Here is a 13,259-nt window from a genome sequence, read left to right as displayed (position 1 = left end):
TGTACACATATATACACTGTTTCCCGCTAGTTGTAATGAAGCTTGAGCCCGTAATGTTTAATCTCTCTCACATTTACTTGTTGTTAGTATTGTGAGCTTGGTGAGCTTTAAATAGTCGCTATCACGATGATTCAATATTATAAAATGCACATAGATCGTATGTTGTATACAATGTATACTTACACAGCCGCTCTCCGATAAGGTTTCACAATGTTTTTACCTCGAATTTTCTATTTTCGCAAAAATGTAAATAATATTATAATGAAATATTATTTTTGGTTGAAATATACTTAGTAATTTCTGGATATCTTATTATGATACAGTATTCATTTATTAAATTTCACCTACAAACAACGAATCACAGAACGTTACATTATAGTTCCTTAACACGTAAATCAATTTATCCATACTTAATTATATATTACAAGTAAATATAATCATATCCTTATTACAGTAAAATCTTAACTTTCTAAAATATCATCATCATATCATCATCATTTTTATCATCATCACTGTCACCATAATCATCAGCATCAGCATCATAGTGTAGTCAAATGTTTATGTTATAATGTAAATTTACTTTCCCTGAAAATAAGAGATTTGAAAAATTTGTATTATTTAATTTTAGTGTCCATTCATTGTTTATAAGTATGTGTTATTATGTATAGTTGTATAATAGGTACTTGCTTCTGTTTGTTGTACTGTAATTTCCACGGTATATAAGTAGTAGTAAATTTCTATTTGTTTATTTATTTCATTGTTTTTCAATTTTCTCTACAGGCACGAAACACTGAAAATTGAGAAAGGAGCAAATATTTGTAAACGACCGTATAATTTATATAAGATGAGTAACAAATGGCAAATTAAGTACCAAAAACAAATCTATGTAAAAACGACACATTAAATCTTGCTATATTTTACTATTTTTGTCAGAAGGCAACGCGTCAATTTTTTCTACATTTTTTTTCTTTCATTGAAGGCAATCATTTTTGTATCATCTGTCACAGTTTTGTATATCTGAGTCCCGATGCACAGAAAGTGTACAATATCAATACGCAACACCACATCAGAGAATAGGTGTAGTACTTACGACCAGAAGCATATGCATATATGTACACTGTACGTAACATTTACCAGCTGCAAACCTTTTTCTTTTCATTAGAACTTGATCACCTCGTCAATTAACAAACGCACGGGACTGTTCAGGCATTACTGGCAGCACAGGTTTACTGTATTTGCATTATTAGTTTGCTTTTTTTCTGTAATATTTTCTTTGTTCGTTTGTTTTTTTTTTTTGTTTTTTTTTCGTGATATATTTATTTTCATTTGAGTCTATCTTTTCAACTGTACTATCATAGTGAAATATGCAGGGTCGTTTAAATTTATCAGATTTGTTTTGCAGAACCCTATATTATATTCAATATAATTGATTTTCAAAATTCCAGTACATATTTCAACGTATAGATATATGATTAAGTCTTAAACAATATTCTTTATATATATATAGAGATGTGTGTATATACAAAACTTAAAATTAAGGTGATATATTCCGTATGCTCAATTTCATACCTGGGGGCGACAATAATTTGAATTTTACTCTGGATATTTCAATGTTATCAGTATCATCATTATTATGATCATTATTTAGTATTACTATTAATATTTTTGCTATTAATATTGTTATCATTACCATTATTACTATTATTATTGTTTTTATCATTATTATTACACCCTGGGCTAAAGCTTGGGAATTTTCTTTCGCAGTTTTCAATTAAACTTTGCACCAACTTTTGCACAATGTATGCGGGTCGTTTAACCGGTCATTTTTGTGTATCTTATATATTCGTCTACTACATTTTTTAATGAGATTCTTATCAACGAGAGAGAAAACTCCAAAATAATAGGAAAATAAAAACGCGAAAATAGGGCAAAGTTTAAATTTACCTTGTTAGAAAATCATCCTTCTTCGTTGCAATTCTGATTCATGCACAACGCACAGTTGCCATCTACTACGTAACATACAATATACCTATACTCATATATATAATAATATATATTTAAATATTGTAATAAGTGTTAATATATAGATATATATGTATTTATATATGCAATGGTATACTTTGTATATATACAGAGATAAATGGTGTGTGTATGTATATACGTATATATATATATATGTATATACGTATATATATATTTATATACATATATTTCTTGTTAATTTCCTTCAAACAAATTCTTGTTTTCATTTTCCTCTTCTTAATTTTCGATAATTTCTATTTTGTGTGTGTGTGTGTGTGTGTGTGTGTGTGTGTGTGTGTGTGTGCGTGTGTGTTATTACACACATATACATACATATATACATACACATACATACATACATACATATGTATAACATACTATATCATTTTAAACGCTATATAGTTGTTTTTTTTTTCTTCTAGATAACATTGTTGGACCTCTTGTGTGTATAGCCAGCACCATATTCACGTCGATTAAACGGACCTCAGCAGTTTTTTTTTCTCTTTTGTGTAAGCAGTCGCGCGTTGTCACCATCATTATTAAAAAAATATATATAATATATCCCCCTTCCTCCCTGAGCTCGCTCCATCAAAACTTTAACACTCCTTCTATAAACCATTTCACAGCCCGTATATTTCGTTTCATTTAAACTTTCCACTTTAACAATTTTTTTTTTCTTTTTTTTTATCATTTTTTAATCAGGTATATTATATAGTCATCTAAATATACAATAATAAATAATTTACCATTTTTCAAATGTACAATTGTTGATTAGTTATTTTTTTTTTCTGTTTGTTTTGTTCTGTTTCGTTTTAACTTCATCCTCATCGTACATAAGTTAAGTAATTTGTCCTTTACTACATAATACACAATCTTTATATGTCCGACCATTCAACTATAATATAATAATTATTATTAGATATTACAATTACAATTACAATTATTATTATTATTATTATTATTATTATTATTATTACAATAACTAAATTTTGTACAAATTTAAAAAATTCTAACCAATATATAAACTGCTAATTTATACATATACCAGGGTACGTGGATTCTCGTTTCTGTGCTTGGCGTACATATATATATAAACAATGTAGATATATAATGTAATATTACGTAAAATTTAAAAGGTATAATAAAAAATTGTTACCGCTTTGTCATTATTATTATATCAATCATATACAATATGCATGCGCGTGTATATATAATATGTATAATAACAGAGTCAGGGGGATGATTTAGATTATTTGAGGAGTATGCCAAGCGGGCGGTAAATCCGATTCCGTCCGACGGGGCGGCGATGAGCTCGTAGACGAGTGGAGTAGATCAGCCGTTTCTGGGCTTCTGTCGTCTTCCATACCGTCATTGTCTTGTAACAATAATCTCGCCCGCAATATTCGCTGCATTTTAATCCTATCGTTGTGATATTTGCCAAGGTTTCGCCAGGGCGGGGCCTGATCTCACGCCCCCGTACAATCGATCTCAACAATGTCCTTAGGAACGTCGACGAACTGGTAAACCAGTCGCTGACCGTCAACCTTGGCGAGTATGCCCCTCTGATAATAGTACCGAAGGGCGCGTCCCATTGTCTCGTAATTCATGTCCGGTTTATTCTTGTGCAATCCCCACAGCCTAGACACCGCCTTGCTGTCGACGAGCTTGAAGACTCCCCGGTCCCTGTTCGTCCACTTAATGTAACGCGGACAGTACTCCCGGTCCTGCAAGAGCTTGAGTAAAAACTCCCAGAGATAGGTCGTCGAGCCCTCCCTCGATTTCCGCTTCACCGCTGCACCGCCTTCGCCGCCCTGCCGAGGCTTCTTCAGCTTGCTCTTCTTCGGCCGCGGTTGAAAGCCCAACTCCAGGAGGTAGAGATCGTCCGAAACCGAACTGGTCGCCGCCTGGATAACGCTTGTGGGTACGCCTCCTGGTCCACGCGGTGGACTCGGCGTGCAGGGTGTCGCAAACTGTCCTCCGCCTCCGTACATCGAACTCACGTAGTTGCTGTAACTCTCGGACACTGGAAAACGGCAAAAGAAATACCAAAAACTTTAGTCATATTACTTTACACTGAAAACTTTCAATTTTACATTCATAATGTTATATGTATAATATACCCGGAGAATTCGTGGTGAAAATGTGAAATGGATAATTTGAAACATGTTAGGGTAAGTCCGCCTGCGTCTGTGCAATACACGGTGGTACACGTGTTACCGATCAACGTCTCGTTCATTTTTCAAGATTGGCCGAATTCTTCACTTCCCAAATAAATGTCGATCGGTAAAATATTCCACCAATTCTACCACGGATTGTTTGAAAAGTGCACATACATTTTCAATAGGAAAATCCTGCGTGAATTTCGTTCAACCTACGATTTGAAATTCGATTCAATATGCCTGCGTTGCGATACAACTGGAAAAATATAAAAACAACATATCTGTAGAAGGTAGAAAGAGATGATGTGTAAGAATAGGAAAAAAGAAACTGAAGAATTATCAGGAGTCTGCAAGGGTGACTGACGGACATGAAGATAGCACCTGATACATAATTCGATTTGGCAATACGCGTACACATAACAGCATATGAATACGTACATACATGATACAGGGGATAACAACTGCGGTCAGCTGTATCACAGCGAGAGGTTATCACACTCTGGTTCGAGTGTAAGACGTTTAAAAATTTGCTCAAGTGGCAAAAAATATGCATGAATTAACGCTTCCGCGCTGGTATAGCAACGCGGCTCCGAGCGACTATCTAATACTCGTCTTATTTCGTCTCTCGTCTTTATACTTCGCGCAGCGATTCGCTACCACCTTATACTTCCCCTTCTCTCAATATCTTATCTGCAGCCGCGTTGCAAGAAAACATAATACGAGCATACGTGTCGTCGCGGTTTATTACACACTATCGTAAATCAAGTATGCGGATGCATGGTTGCACATTCTATGCAACTGGTGTGCAAAACCACAATATTAACAGAGCTCTCTATAATACATGTCTCGTCTGCGTTCCCGTTCGGCTTCAGAGGTGGCGCTAAGCGTTCGTTTGCAGTAGCCCGGAAGATTCGCCTCACTATTGTACGGAGCATCGGACGGAATGCATTTATTTATTATTATTTTTTGCAACCACGGTAAATATAATTAATTTTCACGAAAAAGTAACCATGCACGTCTCTTTTACGCTTTACTTGGAATACGAAATTTGATAATTTATACCAAAACGGCATAAAAAAATTGGTAAATCCGATCATTGTACTTGCAAAAGATTTATACACCCAAAAAAAGCCAGTGGTAGGCCATTGGTTATGATCAGTTACTTTGAACCTTTCTACTTAATTTTTTTGTTGTTTCATACAAATTGCGTAACATTATACGACGCGTGTAATATCCGATTGTTCACATTACGGGTTTTTACAACAAATCATGTAGCGTTGGGTATACAGCTGAGTATACTGTACGAGGTACATACATAGTGTTGTCGAGTGGGATAATTATTTTCGCACGTAGGTATTAATACATGTAGTATATGTGCATCGTGCCCGACTTGAGAAGCGCGGTTGAGTGCGTAATAATTTTTTTTTTTCTTTTTGTCAACAACTTGAGACCGTGCAAATATGAAAAAAGAGGCCAGGGAGGAATGGACTAAAGACGTTATACATACATGCATTAAAACAGAAACACACGACGACGAGAAAGACAGAAAGAGACAGAGATAGATACATAGATAAATAGACAGACAGATAGATAGATATTTTATTCATGTCCATAACAATTTTGGACAATATCACCATGTAACGTACAAGTTTACACGCGTTACATGATGATCAAGAGAAAAGAAAGCAATTGATAAAAATTAATACGAAGCAAGGAAAAATCGTAAAACTAACTTAAAACTAAATCTAGCCTAACGAAAGGTTGTTCGAGAAAACTCAGCATCGAACAGATACTGCCGAAGGGAATGCTTAAAGCTCGAGTATAAACGGATTTTGCGAAGGCCAGGAGGAAGCGAATGCCACGGGTACATAGCCGATACCGCGAAGAGAATAGCAAGAGAGAGAGAGAGCGAGAGAGAGATAAAGAGGACTTACTTTATCTTTCTAATAATCACCTATATACCTTCAGCACCGTATACCTCGTATACCATGTAGCGAGGAAAAAAATATATGTTGAGGTCGTCGCGTGTGCTACATATGTGACGTAATTACGATAAACTGAAATAACATCTTGATCTTAAAAGCCGCGTCGTAACAGTGTTAAGTATCGCCTCTCGTGTTTTCTCGGTCCTGATTAGGTACGCCTAATTTCCCACACCTTGTTAACTGACGTAAACAAGCGATCCGCCAGCTTCAGCACCCAAGCGACTATATACTCTCACTTTCAGTACACGAGCGTATCATAGTTGCAACACATGACACACGTCCTGGTGAATTTCGCAAGTTGAATTCCCCGCACCCAGGCACATTTCTCGAAAATAATACTACCACCGAAAAAGATTCCTGTCATCGCTGTAGTCGTGGTGAAGTACAGCACGATATTCGAAAAATTCCCAAGACGAACGTATAATGGAAATAAAATCGCAAACGAGTCGCGAAAACGCGGCCATGTTGATTTTTTTTTTCTCCAGTGTTGGGATAACTTGGTCGAATCTTTATTTTTCGATACGCATCACCCCGTGCGAGTGTTTATGAAATTTACCGTTATAAAAAAATATATCCCTCTCCCCTGAAGATAATCGTTTTTAATCATTCGTTTCGTTACGTTAATTACCACCCTTCGCAACATAAGTTATCTCTTTTTCTGCCCCCAGAGGTCACTATAAGCCGCAAGTGGCGCTGGGTGTAGAATCGTATATAATGGTTTGTAGAGCTCCGAGCAGCATCGAAGCTACTGAACAAGGCATCGTCATCACCGCTCGACACACACACGCACACACACATCCGACACAAGTAGGCAGAGAGACAGGCAGAAAGATAGACAGACAGGGGCGCGATGCACCGACCTCGTGCAGTTCTCTTCACCGCCAATGCATGTGTGTATTTTACGTGCTGCCGGGCAGGCGGAGAGGAGAGCCTTTCCTCGCTCTCCGCTCACGCCTGCACCAGCAACTGCATGCAGCAGTGCAGCGGCGGCCAGCCTGCAGTATGATAGAGGACTGACCCGAACCAAGGTTGTTCCACTGACGTCACTAGCTAGTAGTGCATAATGGGCACCTGGACAGAGTCTGTATTCCGCACGTATAATATGAGCGGTATATGCTATACGTACAAACGCTTCGCAAGTTGTTCTGCAACAACAGGAAGTTGCAATTCAAGTATCTATCGAGTATGCAAAATTAAAAGATATATTTCACTTCCGGGACTATTGAATAGACATGTGAAAAATCAGGGGTAATGAAAAAATAAGAGCAACACAAAAACGAATAAAATCGCACGACAAATTACACGTCTGGCTTCTATTTTTTCCACCATCATCGTGGCATCAAGTTTTATTATTTCAAGAGACATGATAATGCAGGCAGCAGTGTTTCTGCAATAATTTATATCGAGTCTATAAAGAGGAGGCGCAAAAACATTTCCGCGAGGCCACCGTTAATCGGAATTTCCTCTTCCCCCCCCCCCCCCCTCGAGAGGCCTTCTATTTATACGTACGTGCGTATGTATATATGTAATATACCATTACAACGAGACTAATCGTCGTCCCTCTCGCGATCCACCAACAAACGTCAACGTCCGATGTTTACGTTTCCGATGACTATAAGTCGTAGATGAGTCAATGCCTGTACTATTATACCCCTTCTCGGCGTCTAGCTCGATAGGAGAGTGAGAGTGAGAGTGAGAGTGAGAGTGAGAGTGAGAGTGAGAGCGAGAGCGAGAGCGAGAGCGAGAGTGTTGGACGCTGACTTATACTACACGACTCAATTGCGCTCTACACTCTCGTAGGAGGATGCATGCCGTTCGTCGCGTGATTTTCGCGCGTGGATGTATAACGGGTATACATAACAATAATTTGACAAGACCGATCTGCGAATAGAAATCAAAGATAAAATAATGAGATGACGATCCGTCGTAGGTATCGCATCAGGGAATATGTTGGCAGCTAATGACACGGGCGATGAACCAGCCCCGCCTCGTTCTCGCTCTCTCGTTTAATACGCGATATACCAGCTTCTTCCCAACTCAATTCTCGCGTCCCCGTCGCCGTCGCGACGGCGAGACCCTCTTCTGTTCGCTATACTTGTACTTCCGGCGGGCGCGGCGGCGGTGGCGGATAGCTAGCGCGAAATTTCTCGCAAAATAAACGAACTCGCGAGACCCGCGGCTTATACCCCCTCGTTGGATATTTTTAACTATCAGCTTGTTATACCATTTCGACTTTACAAACTTCCTGCTGCTGCTGCTGCTGCTGCTGCTGCTGCTGCTATTCGTGATGCCCGAATATATTGTGGCAACACGTACTGGGAAAAGAGAGAGAAAGAGAAAGGGAGAAAAAAATATGAACGTATTCCACCGCATAATCCTCATAATGTTTCATTTTCCGTTTCGCTTCTGAAATATTAGTTTCTGTCCTCTGTAGCGCAGCAATTACTTTACTTTTTACCTTCTTGCGAACAAAGAAAAAAAAAACTTCCATCATACGGAGAAAAGTTGGGAACATATTTTATTCATTTTAACGTAATTTTATATCGATAGGTGATCATGAATCTGATTCGCGGTGCACGCGTTGCAAAACGTTTACACCCCCTCTATTTACGATATCGTTGGATGGCGCACGGTGATGCAATCAAAACTGTTTCGAAACTTGATGCAAAAATCCGCGTCACTGCGATAATCGCATGTTGTAGGGTAATAGTATATACAATGTAAATTTGTGCAAAGTAATATACGGCGAACACTTTGAAAATTATTACTGCACGGACACGCTTGTATGCTGTACAAAAGTATATAGTGTACCTATTTATTATATACGAGTATATACATATACTACGTTTACGTACGCAATATTTCATACTTTTCAATTACAATCATAGGCGTGTTAGGTGTTACTTGACTTACATTGATTCAAATTCGTCACGGTTTATGTGATCGAACATTATCGATTATCAGCGGCTCATAACAGGTGACTCGGTGCGCGTAAAGACACGACTAGTTCAAGTTTTGGCAAATAGTGCAAGTTGGGAAAATTCGTAGCACGTAAGCACGTAACTCGATGCACGTAAACATAGTGATAGACGCGCAGACGACGTAGGTTGACGGTGAGTGCAGACTCACTGAATTTTTCAGGTGTGACCCGTAACACGGTCTATTGTCGCCGACTAAAAATATACCGAATACACATGTGTATGTATAAATGTATAAAATACATGCATGATTATTGAAATATATACAGTATCTGTGTCGATACATGCGTATGTATGATACATAAAAGAAAAGCAAAGGAAAAGAAAAAGAGAAAAGACAACGCATTCGACGAAATGAAAACGAAGTGGTTTAATATCGAAGAAAAAATTGACAAAGAAAAATCACTGCATTGGTGCGGATCATCCTGCATCCATATCGTTTGATTACACAAATTTTGCCGAAATTTGAATGAGGGTAGATAGAGAGCGCAAGCTGATAAAAGGCCTGCATTGCCGAGGCAGAAGTAAACACATACACGTATATTACGTACGCTTGTATGCGTACATAATCCAGGATATATATGTACTGCAATATACGATACGAGGCATGCGTGATTGCGAAACAGCGAACAGCGTTGAGGGGGTCAACGTTCAAGGATAATATTGCGACTCTTTTTATCAGAGCGGATCGTACCCCGATTGGCAAGGTTTCGCTGCCGTGAACCGAGCCGAGACTAGGAGGACGACGACGACGACGACGACGATGATGATGATGATGATGATGAACAGAAGTGGCAAGCGAGGGGTTGACGGAATGGCGTGTCGAGTCGCATCGCGAGCAAAGCTTTATCGGGTTATTTACATACACGCACGCGCATTGACCGATCCATCGAGATTGGCCGCTTCGTTATTGCACCTCTACATTACACATTATATACTTGGATATTATATGCACTGCACGTACGTATGCCTATAACGAAAGGGAAGAGAATCGGTGTATAACATAAGCCATGTGTGTGTGTGTGTATATATATATAGCATATAATAATATAGCGATGGGAATCACAATCGCGTTTGTTATAGAAACGAAAGTGAGAATAATAGTATATCTACCGCGCGATACGGTGCACTGCCAGAGAGAAATGCATGCACATGATGCACTTGGCCTAGGCAATGAGGAGATTCTGTCCTATTGGCCTAGGGCGCACAGGCGTGTACAATAACCCCCGCCCAGACTATAAATAATAAATATGAGTTTAGATTTAACTGCACTCGGAGCCGAGTTGCACAGCTCGGAGATGCACTCCGGGCGGAGAGCCCTGGGAGACCGAGGGAGAAAGAGAGAGAGAGAGAGAAGGAAGAATGGGGGGGGGGCGGGTTGACCTTCAGTCGTGGCGGGAAAGTCAGGCAGTCACTGACCGACAGACTCTCGACTTAACTGCTCTATCCTCTGCCTCCTCGCCGTCTCCGCTGCACGCTTCTCTTCTCTTCTCTTCTCTACCCTTCTCTTCTCTTCACTTCTCTCCTCTTCACTTCTCTCCTCGCGTTGCTCGCACTGCCTGCTGCAGCTCGCTGACTGCTTAGCTCCCCCCCCCCCCTCCATCCCTGCGCATCGGCGCATATAACGCGTACATGCATGCACTCTTACTCTTTCTCTACATTTCTCTCTCTCTCCCTCTCTCTCTTTCGCGGTCTTCATCCTCGTTAACTCTCTCCTCATCTCATTTCGTAGGGGGTATACCCTACTGCCTTAGGCACTATCTTTAACCCTGCAGCAGCGGCATCGCGGCTCAACTCCGACGACTCGATTCGGTGTCTTCCTCTGCGCTCATGCACAACGTCACGTTATGCACTCCTCTTTCTACATTATCGCGGATTTTAACTGCTCGGATATACGGTCATGTTATACATTATACATACTATGGATATAGCCGTTCGCTTGATGCGGAAGACAATATTTGCGGTGTACGGAAACGGCCGCCACGACAATATTGACAATTACAATATCATCCGTTGTAGAATTTCTTCTTGTCTTTACATTCAATATAGAGAAACAAATCCTTCCGCTCTATCTATCTATCTCTCTCTCTCTCTCTCTGCAATACAACGGATGACCATGTAAGCAGGTACTGCACGTAAAAAGGAAATTGAGAAATAACCATACGTTTTTCCTCACACGTTATACCCATCGCATCAAGACCTGAACAGCGCGGAGTTATAATGCAGAGAAGGAAAAGAGCTATAAGCCCACGAAACTCAAATGTGATATTACACGTTATCGAGATTATTATATATATGTGAGAACGAATTTTTTATATACATGACAATCATTATTGAGTATGAATTAATATAGTTCTACACATTTACACAAATGATCCTAGCATCGAAAATTACAACCGTCGTTGCAATATTAAACTGTCCATCCCATCGGGGGAAAGAAGAGGATTTGTTTGAAACCCTCCCCCCCCCCCCCCAAAAAAAAAACACGGAAGTGTATAACAAGCATATCATAGCGACAAAATCGACGAACCTATAACACGAGGTGAGAAATCGTCGCGCAAAGCCATACGTATAATACCGTACTAGATTCCGGCCTCACCCACTTCCGCATCGCGCGCGGATGAATACGACATACGATATGGGAAGGTATGCATGCCTGTACGTGTGTATAACGCATCATCTCTCGTCGCAATTTGCTTGTTATACAGTAGATATCGTGTATGCGTATAATACGCGAGCTAACGTTGTACACACAATGCATGCGGAAGCGAGGGTACACGCTGAACACTTAGGCAAATAACCAGAGATGTGTGCGTGTGTATGAGCAAAAGTGACATGGTTACTTTATCCGATAGCGTTGCACTAACCGAGATAACCGTTGCAGCATTGCTGTGCTACTCATCTAACCCTCTCTAATTCCATTCCATTCCATTCCATTCCATTTCATTCCATTCCATTCAATTCCATCCCGCTCCACTCCACTTCACTCCTGTCCTATGCTATCCTCTCCTCTCCCCACTCGGAGCCAACTCTTGACTAGGTCTAGGATAGCATTCTGGGTCTAGGTTGGATCGGCATACCAGTGCGGCGGTAGATTATACGCACGACGTCGTCGTCATGCATCGAGTGGACGAACCAGTGCGTTAGCGGCTCGGCGCACGCTGCGAGGCTGCATAAGAAGAAGGAGACCAAGAAGAAGAAGAAGAAGATGAAGAAGCCTAGGGTGTACAAGAAGTACAATAAAAAGCTGTCGCGGAGCGGCGCAGCGATCGCTTCGAGTATTATATTTAGAAAACTTGGTGCGCTTCGCGGCGGCCTACTACTGCAGGTCGCGATCTCGCCTCCTCTTCCCCTTCTTCCTTCTCCTCTTCTTATTCTCCTTCTCTTTTGCCGGAGACCGCGAGCAAGAAACGATCAAGTGCGGCGGCGGCAGCAGCAACAGCAGCAGCGGCAAACCGTGCTTATATAGGTATACTATTTTCGCTTGCAGTTTTGCAGCACGGAACGAGGATCGCAGAGAGCTAAAATCCTCTTCCTCTGTGTGTCCCACATAAACGCTTGTCTGCTCGGCTCTATCGCTCGGCGCGGGGAGCCGGAAACGAGTTATTTTGTACCCACATACACACAGGCACACAGTCAAACAGCCCCGCAGCGCAACCCTCTTTATCCGCATACGTTACAATAATGTACACAGAGCTTGTATCTGTAAAGATGGACGTTCTACATCCTCCAATATTACACACACACACACACACACATTGGTAAGGTAAAATATCTTCTATCGTATGATTATCTTATCTAATTAAATAGTTGCATCAGACAACAGTTTCATATAATTTTCCTATTCTATTAGCCAACTTGGTTTATTATTTTTTCCGATGAGCGTACGCGAATGATCGCAGCGCGGTGTATAAATTGTATATAATACCAACGAAAGCATATACTTTCCTCTTCGGCATTTCGAAATGCGAATAAGAACCGAAACCGATAAGACATAAATCGTCTCAGCGCAGCCATAACACGTCGCCCCCCCCCCCCCCCCCGCATGATGCAGATATTGTTATATGTTTTCGCAAATTCTTTATATCACGTTACCACAAACTGCACCAAGTGTA

At 40.3% G+C, this 13,259-nt stretch overlaps 1 protein-coding gene across 5 annotated transcripts in view; it reads right to left on the bottom strand.

Annotated features, from left to right (window-relative positions):
• Positions 1–1,297: 1,297 nt before the first annotated feature.
• LOC107224310 (ecdysone-induced protein 74EF) overlaps positions 1,298–13,259 on the bottom strand; it is a 123,704-nt gene continuing 111,742 nt past the window's right edge. For all 5 annotated transcript variants that reach the window (XM_046736702.1, XM_046736703.1, XM_046736701.1 and 2 more), the window contains one exon: positions 1,298–4,045. In XM_046736702.1, the coding sequence (XP_046592658.1) occupies positions 3,489–4,045 (557 nt within the window). In that variant the 3' untranslated portion in view covers positions 1,298–3,488. The remainder of the gene's footprint in view (positions 4,046–13,259) is intronic.

Source organism: Neodiprion lecontei, chromosome 4 (assembly GCF_021901455.1).
Source record: "Neodiprion lecontei isolate iyNeoLeco1 chromosome 4, iyNeoLeco1.1, whole genome shotgun sequence".
Taxonomy (NCBI): Eukaryota; Metazoa; Arthropoda; class Insecta; order Hymenoptera; family Diprionidae; genus Neodiprion; species Neodiprion lecontei.
This window is presented reverse-complemented; position numbering and strand designations above follow the sequence as displayed.